General features: G+C 42.5%; 1 protein-coding gene across 1 annotated transcript in view; it reads right to left on the bottom strand.

Moving 5' to 3' along the window:
- Positions 1-813: 813 nt before the first annotated feature.
- The window catches only part of LOC116991586 (calcium-binding mitochondrial carrier protein SCaMC-2-A-like), a 35,226-nt gene continuing 16,211 nt past the window's right edge, over positions 814-19,828 (bottom strand). The window contains exons 2-7 of the mRNA XM_033050302.1: positions 19,256-19,423; positions 16,059-16,208; positions 10,035-10,142; positions 7,025-7,192; positions 4,496-4,646; positions 814-3,196 (exon numbers count right to left, since the gene is read on the bottom strand). Of these exons, the coding sequence (XP_032906193.1) occupies positions 3,012-3,196; positions 4,496-4,646; positions 7,025-7,192; positions 10,035-10,142; positions 16,059-16,160 (714 nt within the window). The 5' untranslated portion in view covers positions 16,161-16,208; positions 19,256-19,423 and the 3' untranslated portion in view covers positions 814-3,011. The remainder of the gene's footprint in view (positions 3,197-4,495; positions 4,647-7,024; positions 7,193-10,034; positions 10,143-16,058; positions 16,209-19,255; positions 19,424-19,828) is intronic.

Genomic DNA, 19,828 nt, shown 5'->3' with positions numbered 1-19,828 from the left:
TCTCGAAATCTTGTGACCTTGTGATCTCGACCTTTGCCTGTATTTTCGACCACTGATTCTTGCCTGCTCCTATATGGTACTGTTGCCTCTGTTTTGCCTACCTGTGTACTGACTTGGACCGATTAAACGCCGAAGACTGATCTGCCCCGTGTCTGAGCCTGCATTTGTGTCCTCCTCCTCGTTCAGTTCTGACATTACGAACATCCATATAGACAACAACCATCACCCTACCTTCATCAATCTCCTTTATCATCTCCTCGAAAAGTCAACCATATTAGTAAGACATGACAGGCTGCCTACAAAGCTGGGCTGGCTATCCCTAATTAGTCAATTTTCTTCCAATCAAAATAAACCCTATCTTGAAGAATTCTCATTCAGTAGTTTCCCTACCACTGACCCGAGGCTCACCTCTCTATAATTCCCTGGATTCTTCTTACTTCCCCGTCCTCCGGGGCCAGAAATGGAGGTCCTCATCAAGGCATCCGGAATCTCCTCTCGCCTCCCTCAATAACGTGGGACAGATCTGATCAGGCCCTGGGGACTTATCCTGTAACATCCTGATCCTGCATTTTGTGTTTTAAACTAGTCCAACATGTCATCTGTGGATGTAGCCAATAACTACTGATCCCAATCCACCTTCTATTGCTTCTGCCAAATGACATTGTCCCAATTAAGTATCTTCCCCTAACATCCAAACCTGTCCCTATTCAAAACAATATTAACATTTATGATGGAAAGATAAATGTTAGTGTGGATGGAGAGAATGCTACAGAAAGTAAATACCAGTATAGTGGGAGTTTGATGCTTTTTTACATTCAATGTCTTTATTTCATTTTGAAGAATTAAAATATTTCACACATTTAGGATCACAAAACATTTATGATACAGAAAGAGGCTATCTAACCTATCGTGTCTGTACTCATGTAAAAAGTAGCTACCAAACCTAAATCCTTTTCTGGCACAAGTTCCATAACCCTGCAGTGAATTACTCCAGGTGCAGTAAAACTCCACTAACAGGGCACACTTGGGGGAAACAGAGGTGCTGGATTAGCAGACTGCTGGCTTTACAGTGAACATGGTAAATGTAAAGAGAGCACGAGACTTAAATGGAAGTGCAGGATCCATGCCCCAGTGAGTAGGAAGGGAATACAAGATCTCAGTCCCAGCAAATAGGAAGATCAAAGATGCTTGAACCATCGGGATTTCTGATTGATCTGATAGCAGATATCGGAGTTTTGCTATTTTGTTTAAATGCAGCAAGGGTCTCTCTCACTCCCACCCTTCCAGCAGTGAGCTACAGATGCAGCATCCTTGCCTGAAAAAAGTTTTCTTCAATATCTCCTTTAATCTGTTTCCCAATTACTCCAAATCTATGCCACAATGATTCACCCCTGGCCTCTATATTTATTTCACTCATAATTTTATTCTCTTCAGCTCGCCTTCCCTCAGCCTCCTCTGTTCCACAGAGAACAACCCCCAGTCCTGGCAACATCCTCAGGATCCCCGTTTCCATTGAAATCACATATTTTAACATGACCAGATGATTAATCGAGCTGCTGTCAGACTTCCACATACAGTCCCAATATAACAAATAGAGTAAACTAGTGAGATGTCTTGTTGTCTTTAAGAATCAGTGAATGTAAGCCCCCAAGGTTATTTAACTGTCATTGTTGCTTCGCCTGTCCTTTGGTAGTTAGATCATTGAGTTTCTGACGGGTAATTTGACCTCAATTAGCAACTGATGATCAAGTCTTCGATGTTTGATTAGTTGGCCCCACTATTAACTGGCCTGCTTGTTAGTGTGATAGGCTCGTTCATATGCCTACTTGGTTTGTTGCCATATTCCTTACTTAGCTGGAGTAATACCGATTGGTTTCTAACTTGATTAGCTGCTCGACTGATTATGGTTTGGCTGACATGTTGGTTTGTTATCATCTGGTTGTAGATTAGCTGCTGCTATGTTGGCAGGTTAGCTATCCTTAACTTGGTTGTTCAGCTAATCTTCTTTGGCTCTCCTTAGGTTAGTTGGATAGCATGCCTTCCATTAAATGGTTAATTGGTTATCTAAGGAGCAATGGTCATGTTATTGGTTCAATAGACTCCAGATAGTTGGCTTATTGGGATTCAAATTGTTTAATATCTGACTCCTAATGATTGACTGACATTCCATTGGTTGGTTATATATATTAAGTTATTTGCTCACATTAGTAGCTTTCTAGATTTCTCTTTACATTTACCAGGTTATTTTCTGGTATTTTGATGGATAGCTGACCTTCCTACACCTAGATGGTTGGTTGGTTGGCTAGTTAATTTGCTGGCCATAGTTAACTAGTCTTCTGTTGATTGATTAGCTGGTTGGTTACTTGGTTATTTTTTATGTTATTTGGTCAGCTGGCCATATGTTGATAGGATACCTGATATCCAGTTAGGTAACTGATTCTCTGATAGTTAACTGGGGTTGGATTGTTATTTAGTTATCTAATATTCATATTGGTTTGCTGACCCTTAAACTGTTGATAACTTGACCTTTGGACTCTGTATCTTTCACTGCTTGCTGCTACTGGTAACCTGATAGTTTGCTGGCCTTCAAATTTCTGCTTAACAGGCCTGCTGAAGTTTGGTTGGCAAACTGATGATGAGTTAGCTGTCTTGTTGGTTGTTTAGTTCGATATGAAATGGCGAATAACTAACTTTTAATTGACTAGCTGTTTAGTTGGCTCTGCTTTCTCATAGATTTCGATGGTCCTAATGAGTTAACTATTGAGCTGACCTCTGATGCATAGACTGGGTGTGATTACTGGTTGAATAATCTTTGGTATATAGAGACTGAGATGATGTGACAGCTGATGAAGTGGTTTCTGACTGCCTGAATCTGGACTGAGGTAGAACTTTCAGCTCCTCAACATGGCTTTTGTTTCCTTCCATTATTCAACTTCTTCTCCCATTTTCCAGGTCAGGATCGAAGAGAAATATGGGAAGAATTAGTTACATTTTGAGACATTTTCTGCTGATTAATTGTAGGTGAGACCAAGAAGATTCCTCATCTGCTCATAGACAACGAAGCTGATGCTCACGGCTGGGACAACTTTCATGCAGTTGGGTGTGAATCCTCGATAAAACCCTCTCAAGCCTTGCTCTTCCATGATGGTGATGATATGTTGAACCATGCTTGCCTGTGTCCTGTCTGAGACGACAGCTATAGAAAGAAAACATCCTGTGCATTACACATTGGAACAATTTAACCCATTGGCAAGTACAATTTCAAAGCCCGATCTCGGTGTGGACAGGTAAAAGCTTAACCCAGACAGTAACCAGGTATTAGGGCAATCATTCAAGGGGGGGTGTGGGTAATTCTATGTGAAACATGGTCCCAAAACTCTCACACCTGAAGGTGGGAATGATCAATTATCTCTAAGGAATCCAGGACCAATCTGCTGCGAGATGTGAGGCAACTGGCAACCAAACAGGTTGGTAAGAAGGCAACCAGGTTGGTAAGGGGTAACCATCTGGCACTGGCTGGTCAGGTTTCCATGTTTCTCAATCAATCTTCCAGATTCCCAAGCAAATCATTGTTCCTGACATTCTCATGGGATATTGGGCCTTCGGGCTGAAATGATTGACTGGACAGGAAGTCAGTAAAATTAGAACACAAGGCTAAATCGGCGATCTTCCTGTTCTGTTGCACTCGGGATGCTGCGATTGCTCGGAAATATACACCATTCTGGTCAAAGGTGTTTAACAAAACTTGGAAAAATGTATCTGGTGTTTGCCATCAGATTTAAGCCAAAGGCTGTACCATATTGGGAATGGGAAGGTAGGTTGTTACTGCATGGTCTGTTGTGATGGCGCTTGGAGCTGGCCAGCAGCAGCACAGAGATCACTGCATCTCTTAGTCCCTAGCCCAAGCTCTCGGCTTCTTGTCTTAAGTACAGGCAAATTCACTGGATGATGAGGTGAGTGATGGTTTCATGCTGACCCCTGATACCACTGTGCCACTGAGAAGCATCTGGGATATCACACATTTCACATAACTGCTATATCAAGGAAGTCACAAGGAAATGCTGGAATATGCTGAGCAAAACAGTGGTCAGGCAGCATCTGTTGAGGGAATAGACAGGTGACCTTTTGGATTGGGACCCTTTTTCAGACTCTTGTTTCTGATTTTCAAGGCTCCTTCGGCTGTCCATTCACTCCACAAACATTGTCTGCCCCGCTGAGTTCCTCCCGCTGTTTTGGTTAATATCAAAGGAGTGTTTGACACCAGAAACTGCATCTTGGGACTTCATGTAACCCATGGCTGCCATGTTTCCTCTGCCTCCAAATCAATGCATCAAACTATTCCTTAATGCTTTGCTCCTGCCAATAACGTATACTTTAGAGGCTGACTGATGTTAGCTTCAGTCCGTCAGTTACACAGAGTTTGTTCAGTAAGCTGATCACCATATTATTTGGTGTGTTTAATGAAGGAATCTTGAACTGAGGTGAAACAGCTTACCATGTGCTTGCATCTTGGTCCTGAGGAGTGCCAGGGGATAGCTGCCCAGCAGTCCGCAGGTGCTGGAGATGGTGCCGCAGCCAAGATGGATGAACATACCAGGGTCATTTGGGCTTTGCCCATATTTCTGGCAATAGGCTTTCTTTGAACTCTGTAATCAAATGAGAAGAAAATACACAAACAATGAGTAATATGCATAACAGGATAGAAAGTGGTGACAACTCAAAACATTAACATAAAGTCCATTAATGATGCATGGTCTGTGAGAATGGGCCAAATGGCTTTCAGTAGCAGTTTAGCAGAGTAGAATGTTAGGTATGCGAGATAATGATATTGCCCAAGACTTGTCTCACCCAGGTCATTCTTCCTCCTCCTCCTTGCTCCTGTCTGGCAGAAGATACAGAAGGTTAAACACACACTCGGGAACACACACTCGGGAACACACACTCGGGAACACACACTCGGGAACACACACTCGGGAACAATCGCACTCGGGAACAGCTTCTTCCCCTCATCATCAGACTTCTGAACATTCCTTCAATAACTGCCCGATTCACCTCTACTACATCGCGGACTTTGGACTTTGATGGAACTGATGCTGAGAACTATATTCTGCCCCTGTATCTTCCCCAGTCGCTCTATCTATTCTACTTGAGTTTGGTTGTATTTTTGTAAAGTGTGATCTGATCTGTTTGTATCATACAAAACAAAGCTTCTCACTGTACCTCAGTACATGTGACAAAAATAAACTTGAGCTTAGGAAGACTTTGTCCTAAAAGGACACAAAGTGCTGGAGTAACTCAGCAGGTCAGGTAGCATCTCTGGAGAACATGGATAGGTGATGTTCCAGGTCAAGACCCTTCTTCAGACTTTGGCCTGCTCCTTTGGTTAACTGGTTGACCAAAGAGAATCTTGGAGCTGTGTCAGTACAGAACAATTCCTGCTTACTTGTTTGAGTTGAGGGATCAGACCAAAGTTCCTTGACAAAAGATCATCTGTGCACTTTGCCTGTCTTTCACAGAGGGTGGCTGTGATAAAGAGCATTGCCATGTAAATTGGAAGGGACTCAACCGCACTGCCTGAAGTTGCCCTTAAAATAAAATGGTGCCCAGCTTTCTGGTCACAAATGTTGGTTTGACAGCTATAGAGTCAACAAATCATTGTGAAAAGGGCTCTTTGGCCTAACTCCAGCATGTTGACCGAGATATTTACCCGAGCTCGTGCTATTTGCCTGAATTTGGCCCATTTCCCTATTCACTGTACTATCCATGTACCTTGTAATTGTACTGAACTGCACCACTTCCTCTGGCAGTTCATTCCATATATATCATACCAGAGCCTTGTGAGGCAGTGGGGGGAACGGGACTATGACCATTCATCCTATTTCTGTTCTTTAAGGTCATTCCTCAACCTCCGATGTTCCAGAGAAAAAAGTCCCAACCTAACTTTACAACTCAAACCCTCTAGTCCTCTTGAATCCTCTTAATATCCTCTTGAATCTTTGCTGCATCCTTTCCACCTGAATGAAATCCTTCTAATAGCTGGGCATTAGAAGAAAATAGGAGCAGGAGTATCCCACTTATCTCCGCAAGCCTGCCCTTCCTAAATGGTGTCAAGTTGGGAAAAGGGGAAGTACAACGGGATCTGGGGGGTCCTTGTACATCAGTCCATGAAAGTAAGCATGCAGGTACAGCACGCAGTGAAGAAAGCGAATGGCATGTTGGCCTTTATAACACGAGGAGTTGAGTATAGGAGCAAAGAGGTCTTTCTGTAGTTGTACAGAGCCCTAGTGAGACCACATCTGGAGTATTGTATTCAGTTTTGGTCCCCTAATTTGAGGAAGGTCATTCTTGCAATTGAGGGAGTGCAGCGTAGGTTTACAAGGTTAATTCCCAGGATGTCATATGCTGAGAGAATGGAGCGGCTGGGCTTGTACACTCTGGAGTTTAGAAGGACGAGGGGGGGATCTTATTGAAACGTATAAGATTAAGCGTTTGGACACGCTAGAGGCAGGAAACATGTTCCCAATGTTGGGGGAGTCCAGAACCAGGGGCCACAGTTTAAAAATAAGGGGTAAGCCATTTAGAACGGAGATGAGGAAACACTTTTTCTCACAGAGAGTTGTGAGTCTGTGGAATTCTCTGCCTCAGAGGGCAGTGAGGCCGGTTCTCTGGATACTTTCAGCCATGATCACATTGAATAGCTGGCTCGAAGGGCCGAATGGCCTACTCCTGCACCTATTGTCTATTATCTGCCAATCAAAATGATCTGTCCCAGAGGCCTCATCTCTTCTGCTGCCAGAACCACAATCCTCTCTTCCCTGGTCTTTCTAAAATGTATCTTCTTCCTTTTAAAATACCCCAAATGGTCCATCTCAAGACCTGTATGTTTCTATTATATCATCACTTCCTTCTTTGAAACTCCTTCTTGGGAACTCCAACAACATCAATGTGTGGGCAGTCGGCAGTGGCTGTTGTGGTGGAACAGCCCTCTCTCACTAAATCCAAAGTATTTTGTGTTGAAACATACCTCATAGACTGTAAGCTCAATGCCTGCGTACGGGATGATGCCGAGTAGGTTTGGGAAGTAGCCTCTGTATAGAGCAGTAAGACCTTCAATTTTGATGATAATTCTCATGCAATCGTTGATTCCTTTGTACTGACCCGTATATCCAAGTGCCAGTCTCGTCTTCAGTACCTAAACCATGAGGAAATCTTCATTAAACTCATGATCTCAGTAAGCATATATATCAATGATTCTGGATGAAAAGGATTTTTAAACAGTAATATTTCAAAAGCAAGCTTTTTTTCTGTAATGATCCTGCAGTGATTTGAGTTTCCCAGAAAAGAAAGCCAAACAAAATGCAGGTGATTACCACAATTACATTTGTTAATGTGGGTTTCAGATAGATCGGCTTTCAATAAAACATAATATCAGACATGTCAACAGTATTATAGAGAAACAACTGAGTCTGATGAAAGTCCTGATCCAAAACATCACCTATCCACACTCTCTACAACAACATCAGAGGTCTGGATTCAGTGGCCAATGGCTGCAAAACCCCCAGCCAGTGCAAGAAAATCAGTAGAAGCAAAGCATTAGCAGCTGCTTTTTGTGATATTTATTCATCTGGATTAGGTGCAAAAGGCCAAACACAACGTTTGTGGAGGACACAAAACTGAGGAATAGTGAGCTTCTCTGCACCACATCAAAACTGTTAAAAAGCAGACAGAAGCCATGGTGATCTGAAGTATTAAATCACATATGTTATGTTAAATTATTAAAGGCTTCAGGGGATTGGTTCTTTATGTCAAGTCTTGGGAATCGCAAGAATGCCATTGCCATAGAAAATAAGAAATAGTTGTGAGAAAATGTCATGAAGCCATGGAACTAATTTGAAATAGAGTTGTGTTTAATTATCAAATATACAGACCACAAACCAATGAAATTCTTACTTGCAACAGCTTAACAGAACTGTTAATCTGATCACCCTACTCATCCTCTTTCCTGCCTGAGCCCCACATGCCAATGGTCTTGCACACTCCGTTTAGGCAAGAGAATTTAAAAAAAATCAAAGCCACTTGAGTGAAGAGATTTCTCCTTAATCCTGATGTTCAATCCTTGAGTTCTAGATTGATCAAGAGCCAGCTTCCACTTCTGCTGTCCTCTTAGGATCTGTAGGCCCAGCGTTTATATTATTAGAATGACAACAGATGTCAATTTACAGTCATTATGTTGTGAGATGAGCAGCAGGCTGGCTGCATTCACATACATGTTCACTTACGTACATACATATGCAGTTACTCGCAACGACACAAAGGTTTCTGTCAGCTCGTTGACCTTTAACAGCAATGCTGCTTTGCAGACATCGCTACAGAATTCTCAGAAATCTGATCCAACAAAAACCTCAAGTGCCTGCAAACAACATACTCCAAAAACCTTGAGGAAATGTGATGGAAATTAGCTTTTCATGGCCACAGCTCGCCAAACTCTGTCGGCTCCCAAAATAAATATTGGAGGATGTTCCTTCTTCCTTCATGTAACGACTTCAAAATTCTAAGGATTTTAAAATGTTAAGGTTTTTGTGTTTCAGATGTATTGTAATCTGATTGAAATTTGGTACTGTATAACATGTTTATTTTTTATTACATTTGTATTTGGTGTACAGGCTATATCAAATTTGAGCACTATAATTTTGGAAAATTTGGACCTCTGTAAAGAGATATTCATATAGTGTGAAAACAGGCCCTTCAGGCCACACCAACCAACAAGCCACATCTACACTAGTCCCACCTGCCTGCATTTTGCCCAGATTCATCTCAAACTATCCTTTCCATGTACCTGTTTAAATGATTCTTAAACGTTGCAATATATTTCAATAAGATCTAACTTTACCAAACTATAATAGTGTATGTAAGCCCATCTGCACTCTCTCTGCAGCTATCAGTTTATTTTTTTTCACTACCATTGTACTTGTGTATGGTACAATCTATCTGCAGTTTCATTGTACCTTAGTTAAGATGATAATAAATCATGACCAATATTTCTGTGCTGCAACTCTCAGTACTTGTTTATCTTTCTAATACCATCTGCATCTGAATTCTAACCCACTCAACTCACTACTCAAGATAGCAACATTTATAACTATCTCATCATTTAAAAATGAACTGTTTTTCCATTTTACCTTCCATTCTTCCAGGAAATGTTATGGATTGACTTCCTATCGCACAGACATTGAGCTGATAAGTCAGTGTCATGCTGAAGGCATTCTGCACTGCTGGAAATGCAACCTTTCAGAACAAACAAAGCATTTGCCTCCTCAGGTGGAGTGCAGAGGTTTCAGGTTAAAAGGGAAAGATTTAAAGAGGATCTTATGGGTCAGGTCTTTCACTCAGAGGGTGGTGAGCATGTGAAACTTGCTGCCAGATAAAGTGATAGAGGCAGATACAATTAAAAAGCTTAAAGACATTTGGACAGGAATATGTATAGGAAATATTTTGAGAGATTTGGGCCATCACAGGCAAATGGGCCTTGCTTAGAAAAGCACCTTGGTTGGCATGGACATTGGGTCAAAGGGTCCGTTTTTGTACTGTATTTAACCTCAGATTCGTTGCTCGCTACTACAGGACGACAGTAGCGCAGTGGGTAGAGCTGCTGCTTCACTGTGCCAGAGACCTGGGTTCGATCCTGACCTCGGATGCTATCTGTGGGGACTTTGCACGTTTCCTAGTGACCATATGGATTTTCTCCGGATGCTCCAGTTTCCTCCCACATCCCAAAGATGTGTGGGTGGTAGGTTCATTGGTTTCTGTAAAATGGGATAACATAGAACTAGTGTGATTAGGTGATTGTTGGTTGGCGTGGACTTGGTGGGCCAAAGGGCCTGTTTCCGTGCTGTATGACTAAACTATAACTAAATTACATTTCTCTCTGAAGAAGGTTTTTGTAAGCAATTCCAACTTTGTTGATACTGGATTGACCAACACATCCATCAACAATTGCCTGAACTTCAGAAGCCCTTCTTTAGCATGGATGTTACCTCCATTGGGTAGACAATGGTCTGAGCAGTGACACCTGCAAGAGATCCAGCAGCAAAGCGTTGATAGATGGTCAACTTGGTGTGGCTGTCGCTGAAAAACTTCTTGTACTGTTCAAAAACACACAATGGGGGATATAATGTAAGTATAGGAATAATTGTACATCTATCTGTTAAGTTATTCAACATTGCTGCCAGCACCATGCAACATTCTGGCAGCACCATGATTAAGTCAGTAGACCAATTTGGGGAGATTTGGACTGTCGGTTCAGAGGCGGATCCCACTAGCATAGTTAGTAATTGAAAGTTCAAGGAATAAAATGTGAAGTGAAAACCATGTTTCCCGTAAAATCACTGGATTCTCATAAAAACCTAGCCGATTCGTTAAAATCCTTCTGATGCTCTTACTTGGTTCAGCTGTGACATAGTTTAAACATGGCTTAATGTCAAAATGATCTGGTAAGTCACTTAATTCAAAGAAAATCAAGGATAAGCAATAAATGTTTGCCTTGCCAGCAAAACAGGGCAGTTGACGTGGACTTAGTGGACCAAAGAATCTGTTTCTGTGCTGTATCTCTCTCGGACTCTACAACACAGATTTAATGTTGCAGTTATATAAGACATTGGTGAGGCCGTATTTAGATTATGGCATTCAGTTCTGGGTACCACGTTATAGGAAAGATGTTGTCAAGTTGGAAAGGTACAGAGAAGATTTACAAGGATGTTGCCAGGACTCGAAGGTCTGAGCTATGGGGAGAGGTTGAGTAGGCTGGGACTCTGTTCCTTGTAACACAGAAGGATGAGGGGTGATCTTCTCGAGGTGTATAACATCATGAGAGGAATATATCGGGTAGACGCAGAGTTTCTTGCCCAGATTAGGGGAATTGAGAACCAGAGGACAGGGGTTTAAGATGAAGGGGAAAATATTTAATAAGAATCTGAGGGGTAACTTTTTCACACAAAGGGTGATGAGTGTATGGAATGAGTTGGCAGAGGTGGTAGTTGCGGCAGGGACTATTGCAACGTTTAAGAAACAATTTGACAGGTACATGGATAGGAAAGGTTAAGGAGAAATTTTGTCACTCAAATGGCTGTGATTTTTGTTTAATTCTCTCACCAAAAGGGCGTTTGCAAGACCTTCAGGCAGGTGTGACTAGTGTAGATGGGACATGTTTGTCAGTGTGGGCACGTTTGATATGATATGTGTATGTCAGGTGTATGATACTGACTATAAAAAAACCTGTGAAGAGAAGTAATTACTACCATTTGTGAGATTATTTCCAATGTATAGTGCAGATACCTATGCTATAAATGTCTTGGCCCAAGCAGGAGTCAGCGCTGAGTTAGACATACAGATCTTGGAGGGGTGTGCAAGAACATTAGAGGAATAGATAGGGTAAATGCATGGAATCTTTTACCCGAGTAGGGGAATCGAGAACCAGAGGACACGGGTTTAAAGTGAGAGGAGAAAGATTTAATAGGAACCTGAGGGGTAACTTTTTTTAGACAAAGGATGGTGGATATATGGAATGAGCTGTGGAGGAGGTAGTTGAGGAAGGTGCTATCGCAACATTTAAGAAACATTTAGATAGGTACATGGAAGGGAAAGGTTTAGAGGGATATGGGCCAAATGCGGGCAGGTGGGATTCGTATAGATAGGGCATGTTAGCCGGCATGGGCAAATTTTCCTTGCTGTATGACTCTTTGACTATGTGACACGGTATTGTTGCTTGATTCTGCCTGGACGGCTGATTAGTAATCTTGCTGGAAAGTACAACTGACGTCCTTGGGTGTGGAAAGGAACAACTGTGATTGCTACCTCCCTTTGTGTTACCACATCCTACTGGCTCTTGTGGTTCAGGGAAGCTCTTCAAAACTGGCTACTAAAGAAAGATATCAAAGAAAAACTGGCAACTAAGGTACTGGAATAGTAGGAGGAAAGTGAAATGGAAATAAGTGGTTTGCCATTCAGCCACCTTGCTATCCATGCTAATATCTTCTCTGATACCATGGGCTCTCATCTTCTTTACCAGCCTCACGTGCGGCACCTTATCAAAGGCCTTCTGAAAACCCAGGTAAACAACATCCACTGACTCTCCTTTGTTTATCCTGTTATTTACTTTCTCAAAGAATTCTAATAGATTTGTCAGACAAAATCTCCCTTTCACAAATCCATGTTGACTTTGCCTTACTTTAAGATTTGCTTTTAAGTGCTCAGAAACCTCATCCTTTATAATGGACTCTAAAATCTTACCAACCACTGAAGTCAGGCTAACCGGTCTATAGTTTCCACTCCTCTGCTTTGCTCACTTCTTGAATATTTGCAACTTTCCAGCCTCCTGATTGTACTGATTCTTGAAAGATCACATCTAATGTCCCCCAATCTCTAAAGCCACCTCTGTCAGAAGCCTGAGGTGCAGGCCATTCGGTCCACGTGACTTATCCAACTCAGACCTTTCAGCTTCCCAAGCACCTTCTCCTTAGTAATAGCCACTCCACTCACGTTCACCCTCTGACGCTCTTGAATTTCAGGCACATTGCTGTTGTCCTCCACTGTGAAGACTGATGCAAAAAAAAGTTTGAATTCATCTGCCATTTCTTTAATCCCCATTATCACTTCTCCAGCATCATTTCCAGCACTCCAATGTCCACTCTTGCCTCCTTCTTACTCTTTATATATCTGAGGAGATGTTTGCTATAATTGGCTTGCTTAATTTCATATTTCCTCTTCTCCACTTATTGCCTTTTTAGTTACCTTCTGTTGGTTTTTAAAAGCTTCACAATTCTCTAGCTTCCCACTAATGTTTGTAATATTATATGTAGCAATGTTACAAAATTTTGAGAATTAAAAAATCAAGCCTATAATTTATTCCATCAGATAAAGCATAAAAATAACTTTAATTTGACACCTAATTCACTTTCAAATCTTCAGTATTAAAAAAGTTATGGCCATTTTCATACTCGGAAATTAGCATCTTGTTCCCTATTGCTTTTCCATTGACTTAACTCAAAAGCTGTGATCGAGGACAGTCAAAAGCCCATAGCTTTCTTAAAAATTAAGAAAACTGAATGAAATTTTCAGTGATTATAGATTGAAGCATTCTGAAACAAATATAAAACATCTTACTTAGATGCTTACTTACATTAAAGCATATAATTAGTCAGTTACCTAAATGTAGCTGATTACAAAATTGACCGTTGTGACACAAATAGTAATAAACACCGAGACTGCCTTGAAAATTCAAAAATGTGATATTCTCAAGATCAGAACTTTAATATTATTGTATTATATGTTGTAAGTCCGTAACAGATAGGTAAATAAATTACAATTTATCAGAAGATCAGTTGCTGGCTGGTACATTGGCATATCATAATCAGTAGCATCATCATACTCATCAGATTGTAACCAATAAGCAACTCTGTACACCTTGTTTTTCCTCAACTTATCAATTTTGGCATTGTAAACTACAGGTTTTTTGCTCTTCCAAACACGCATGCCATGCCTTTCTGCCCACTACTTTCCCATTAAGAATGTCTGTAGATCATCACATTTGGAGTAGTCCAAATTCGGATAATCTCTGTGAATGCTGTCTAAATCAGTTTCTTTTGCTGGGCATTTGGATTGACAATTTTGTATTTCTTCTTTGGAGACATCTGTTTAAAATGTAAAGGAAAAAAAACACTGAACAGCATTTACAGAAACAAGTTATTATTTGCAGTTTTAGAAAAAAGGTAGAAATGATAAAGTTAAACGCTAAAACAAGTAGTAATTACCCAACAAAAAATTCATATTTATTAGTTTCATCAAATCAATTAAATTCATCTAATCAATTCGTCTAAATTTAATTACTAGATCTAAACATCTATCCATTTCTTAAGAAAAGGCTAACATTTTTAAATAGCCTAAGTATACGAATAACAAACTGATCCCATTCACACAAGAATTCACAATGTAACATGATTTTTAAATCTAGAAACATCCACTCTCAATATAATCAAAATTATTATTTTTTGCACAATGCATGTGACAAAAACTGTTGTGGATATTTAGTATAAAAATATTGATTATGGATAGACAATAACACAAAATATAGACGATTTAGATGCTCATGACATGATTGTCCAAAAAAAAGAGAATTTTAATCATCTTGAGTGGATATTTCTGGAATGTGATCGATTGGAACGTTGCCATTGCCGTGAATTTTAAGCCCATATCGGCAAGCAAGACACGGCCGACTCTTATGGGGACTAAATAACATTTTCGCATCGTAAAATTAAACTAAAGCCACCCGAAGAAGCAAGATTATATGTGAAATAAACGACGTACCTTTTGTTTTGTCCTGATATTGCGATCTGTGACGTTGAGGGCATTAGAAGTCGCTTTTTCCTTTAATCCAGCAATTAAATTGTCCAGTGATTTATATTTTTTTAAATTGTTTTTAAACCCGGAACGAAAGTCCGATCGATTTTTCTTCATCAACTAGCAGCCTGAGGAAATCCCTCTCCGACAAGCAAAACAAACCTGCATTTTAATCCCCCCCCACACACAAAGGCTCCGGTCGAACGCACAGCCAGTGGCAGATCTGGAGCGCCGCTGAAAGTAGGTTTTGTAACATCATTATTATATGCCTTCTCTTTTAGATTTATGCTGTCTTTGACTTCCCTTGTCAGCCACGGTCGCCTTATGCTCGACAAACTCTGTAGGCTCTCCTGCACTCTCCTTCCCTTTACCTCATCCACACATTTCCAATTTGATGACCCCCTCCCCACTATTTAGTTCTGATTATGTAGTTTGTCAGGACCCAGGTCCCAGCCGGGTCACGTTGAGAACAGCTCCCCACTTCCCCAATATTGGTGCCAATATCCCACAAATTTAAACCACTTCTTCCACACCAATCTTTGAGCCGCACGTTCAATTCTTTAATGTTCTCAACCCTGTGCCAATTTGCTTGTGGCTCGGGTAGCAATCCAGAGATTATTTCCTTTTTGGTTCTACTTTTCAATTTAGCCCCTAGCTGCTGAAATTCCCTTAGCAGAACCCTTTTCCTCGTTCTACCTATGTCATTGGTACCCACATGGACCATGAGAACTAGATATTTCCCCTACCACTCCAAGTTCCTCTATAGCTCAGAAGAGGGGTCCAAACCCCAGCATCTGGCAGGCAACACAACCTTTGGGGCTCCTGATCCTCGTGACAGAGAATAATGTCTACTTCCCAAACTATACTATCCCAAATGACAACTATGCTTTTCTTCCCTCTCTCCCCTCTTGAATGCCCCCCTCAATCCTGATGCCCTGGTTAGATTGCTCATCCTTCCTACACAGGGAACAAGAATCTCAGACCCACCTGACAAGCTCAAGGGCTGGGGTTCCTTTAACACTGCCCTTACCTCTATTTCCTTGCCTACCTCACAATCGCATCTTCCTCCTGACCACGCACCACGTTGGAAGCAGTTACTCTAATGGGTGTGACTACCTCTAGAAACACAGCGTCCAGGTAATTCTCCCCATCCCTGATGTGCCTCAGTGTTTGATGCTCAGACTCCAGGTCGTCAACTTTGAGGCTGAGTTCTTCAATCAACCAACTCGTATTGTAGATGTGGTCACCAGGAACCACAAAGGGTCCACTAGCTCCCACATCATACAGCTACAGCACATCCGGTGATCCACCCTGCCTCCTTTGTGTTTCCAACAACTCCTCTTTACACTTCCTGCTTGCTGCTGCTCCTCTCTGGTCTGCTCCCCCACAATCAGCAACACTAAAAAACACATTCAACTTCTTCCCGTCGATTAAAACAAAACTTGATTCTTGCTTTGAACAGTATGGTTGCTCTCCCACTGTCTTCAAAACTATCAACAACAATCCAGCGGTCTCTCAAACTAGTTACAATGCAACAAGAGTTTCTCACTCAGACTTCTCGTGGGGTTGGTTGGATCACGTCGATCGAAAACCAGCATTGTTATGAATTAGGGGTCAGCAAAGATGTCCCCAGAAAGGTTCTTTGTCTAGATCACTGAGCCAATTACCCGATCATAAGCTAGAAATTTAATGCCAGTCTCTGGTGCGATTTTCAAGACATTTATCCCATTGCCTCTCCAGAGTGAGATGTAGCCGCCCTCCTTCACCATCGCCCTCCAGCTGCTCAGCAGATCCAGGCTCTCTTTTATGGCATAGACCTAGAGAAAGAAGAAATCAAAAACCATGATACAAAGATAGTTGCTAGAGTAGGTAGTTTAGAAAAAGCAGGGACTCTGCACAAGGATTGGGCAGGTTGGGAGACTGAGACTGATCCCAGGAATGATTGGGTTTACATATGATGAGCGTTTACTCGCTGGAAGATGAGGGGGGACTTCATTGAAACTTACTAAACAGTGAAAGGCCTGGATAGAATGGATGTGAAGAGGATGTTTCCACTAATGGGAGAGTCTAGGTCCGGAGGCCATAGACTCAGAACAAAAGGACATACCTTTAGAAAGAATGTGTGGAGGAATTTCTTTAGTCAGAGGATGGTAAATTTGTGGAATTCATTGCCACAGGGCTGTGGAGGCCAAATCAATGGATATTGTTAAGGCGGAGATTGACAGAATCTTGATTAGTGAGGGTGTCAGGGGTTATGGGGATAAGGAAGGAGAATGGGATTGGGAGGTACAATGTCCCCCCCCCCCCCCCCCCCCCCCCCCCCCCAAGTTTTTGTAATCCGGATTTTAAAATCCGGTGATCGAGGGCGCCAATTGGAGGAGAGAGACGTGACACAGACCTGCGTTTCATCCGCAGCCAGGACGATCCCGGCCGGGTCTCCGGCGCTGTCCTGTCCCCACCCGAGTACCCCCCCCCCCCCCCCCCCCCCACGGGTGGCCAGAGAGGTCGGCAGAAAAGATCCTCCGCTATAGGATGTTGGATCTTTGGTTGCAGTCAGACGGGCCAGCACAGAGAAGCAGCGCTAAACCCAGCTAACTCTGCCTGTTCCTCCCGCCAGGTGAGCTTACAGTACAGCCCGGCCTGGACTTGCGGGAAATATGGCCGGCTCGGAGAAGCAGCGCTGGTCTAGACAGGGCTGTAGTTAACCCGGTGACACAGGCAGAGTTGAGCTGCATTTAGCGCTGGATTGAGCCTCCGAAGCCTCGCGCGCTTGTGTGTGAGTGTGCGCATGTGTCCCCCGTCCCCTCCATGTTCTGATAGCGAGTTCCGCTCTTGGTTGTAACGGACCATGGGGTGGGGGTGATTCTGCTTGCCGGTTGTCTGCTATAACTGAGTAAGGTATTATCATTGTAGAAATAATAGAAACAAACAATGGTAGTTACTGGTTAATGCACAAATAGACACAAGGTGCTGGAGTAACACAGCAGGTCAGGCAGCATCTCTGGAGAATGTGGATAGGTGATGTTTCAGGTCAAAATCTCGGTCTGGAACTGGGCCTGGAATTCAGGTGAGTTAACAACCCAGTTGCTGGTGGCCGGGGCAGAGGCGAGGATTGCAGCCCTCGGGCGGCCAGTGCAGGTTAGGGTCGGTGGTGGTGGCAGCAGGGGTGGCATTGAAGCAGCTGTGGAAACCTATAAGATCTTTGGAGGAAACTGTGTAGGCTGGTGGTGGCAGCAGTCAGTCCAGCCTGGCTGCGGTGTGAACCGGAGGAGGTACACGGGCAGCCGGCGCTGCAAGTTGCCGGGAAGGAGGCGCAGGTCAGGGGTAGCTTTGGCAGCAGTCAGTTGGACCGTCCACTATAACCAAAATCCGTTACAAAGAGCAGTGTAATACAGCTGTGTAATGCTACTGCAATTTAGTAGTGTACTGCAGTTTTGGGGCCTCGCATTAAAGTGCACTCCAGTGTTATTGCAGAGTTGTAATATGGCAAAATAGTACTGTACTGCAGTGATATGGTTTGTCATACACACCTATCCTGCAGTGACACGATGTTATGGTAGTGTAATAGAGTGCTGCACTGCAGTGTTCTTGCATTGTATTGCAGTGTGTATTGTGACGTTCCGAGGTGAAACCATTACAAAGGGCTTGCCAAGATCCATCTGTCAACAGATGCACAAATGCCTGCTCTACTCAGCTGCAAGCGAGCTGCTCATTTGTTCTTCAAACTCACTGTAAGCTGACACACATGCAATTTTCATATCTTCAAACTAGTGGAGTGTGTGCTAAAAGGTGGCAACATTTTCCTTTATTTGGAAGATTTTGATGTGATTTTATCTGGAGGTGGAGGTCACTGATTGAATCGTTTAAAAAGGAGTAAAATAAATACAGAATGACTGGAGGTTTGGGTGGTTTCCAGCAACCTAAGCCTTTCTTCCTCACTAACAATGTAAGGTCCATTGTGGTTGCATTGGCAAACTTTTAATCCTGACCTTTACATAATGTAGCAACAAATCCTCAGTCAGTAAAAAGTTGCACTCACCTTTGCAAACCGGTCTTAGACATACAGTACACCACTTATTCCCTTGGCCTGTTTGTCCTCCCCAAGATAAATCCAATTTCCCCATCCTGTTGGACTTTCATCTGACATCTTGCCAAGTGTAAACCACATTGTGTCTGCACTACCTTGATGAATCTCTTTGTGATCTTCTCATACAAGATCATTGTACAAACAATGAACTGCAGATGTGGTTAATACACAGAAGGACATAAAGTGCTGGAGTAACCCATGTTCTCCAGAGATGCTACCTGACTCATTGAGTTATTCCATCACATGTTGGCCTTCATAACAAGAGGATTTGAGTATAGGAGTAAAGAGGTCCTTCTGTAGTTGTATAGGGCCCTGGTGAGACCACATGTGGAGTATTGTGTGCAGTCCATAACCAGGGGACACAGTCTAAGAATAAAGGGGAGGCCATTTAAAACTGAGATGAGAAAAAAACTTTTTGACCCAGAGAGTTGTGAATTTGTAGAATTCTCTGCCACAGAAGGCAGTAGAGGCCAATTCACTGGATGAATTTAAAAGAGAGTTAGATAGAGCTCTAGGGGCTAGCGGAATCGAGGGATATGGGGAGAAGGCAGGCACGGGTTACTGATTGTGGATGATCAGCCATGATCACAATGAATGGCGGTGCAGGGTCGAAGGGCCGAATGGCCTGCTCCTGCACCTATTTTCTTTGTTTCCATGTTTCTAAGCCATTCTAGATTCTGCTGTTTCTCCCATTTCCCAGTGGAAGACCCCTGGATAACGTCTGTAAATTGCTCTGGAGGGCAACAACTTAGTTTCCCATCACCCTTTTCACTTTACCTGTACGTAGATCTTGAGCCGGTCCAGAGGGGCCGTCCATGTTCGAGACACGGCTCCAGCTACTGCTCCTGCCACCAGATGCTTCCACCAGGTCCCAATAAGTGATTGATTGAGGGAAGTCTCAGGAAGTAAGATCTCTTTGAAAAGCCTGTGGTCATGATACTTGAACTGGAAGAAAAATAATGGAAGTTAGAAAACGTTGGAAGTTTTCCTCTTTGAAGTGACTCTCTTTATAGAGTGATGGCAGCCTCGGGCCATGCTGCAAATGCAAATACTTTCTGTTGACACCCAGAAGGAGCTGTTCCTCTTGACAGATACCAAAACCTATAATATGTAACTCCATCTCCTCCCAATCACCATCTCTAGCCAATCTTTGATTTGCTTCACAAATTCCCCATTTTCACAATGCATGAGTTTGTATTGCATAATTAGATGTAAAAGTATATACCAGATACAGTCAGAATCGTGGAGAAATATACCATGTAAACAAGCCATTCAGCCCGCATTGTTTGTGCAAACAATCAACTACCCACTTACAATTGTTCTACATTCATCCCATTTATTGATTTTTGC

The sequence above is a fragment of the Amblyraja radiata genome, chromosome 34 (genome assembly GCF_010909765.2).
Source record: "Amblyraja radiata isolate CabotCenter1 chromosome 34, sAmbRad1.1.pri, whole genome shotgun sequence".
Lineage (NCBI taxonomy): Eukaryota > Metazoa > Chordata > Chondrichthyes > Rajiformes > Rajidae > Amblyraja > Amblyraja radiata.
Note: the sequence above shows the minus strand (reverse complement) of the source record. Positions and strands in the feature narration are given on the sequence as shown.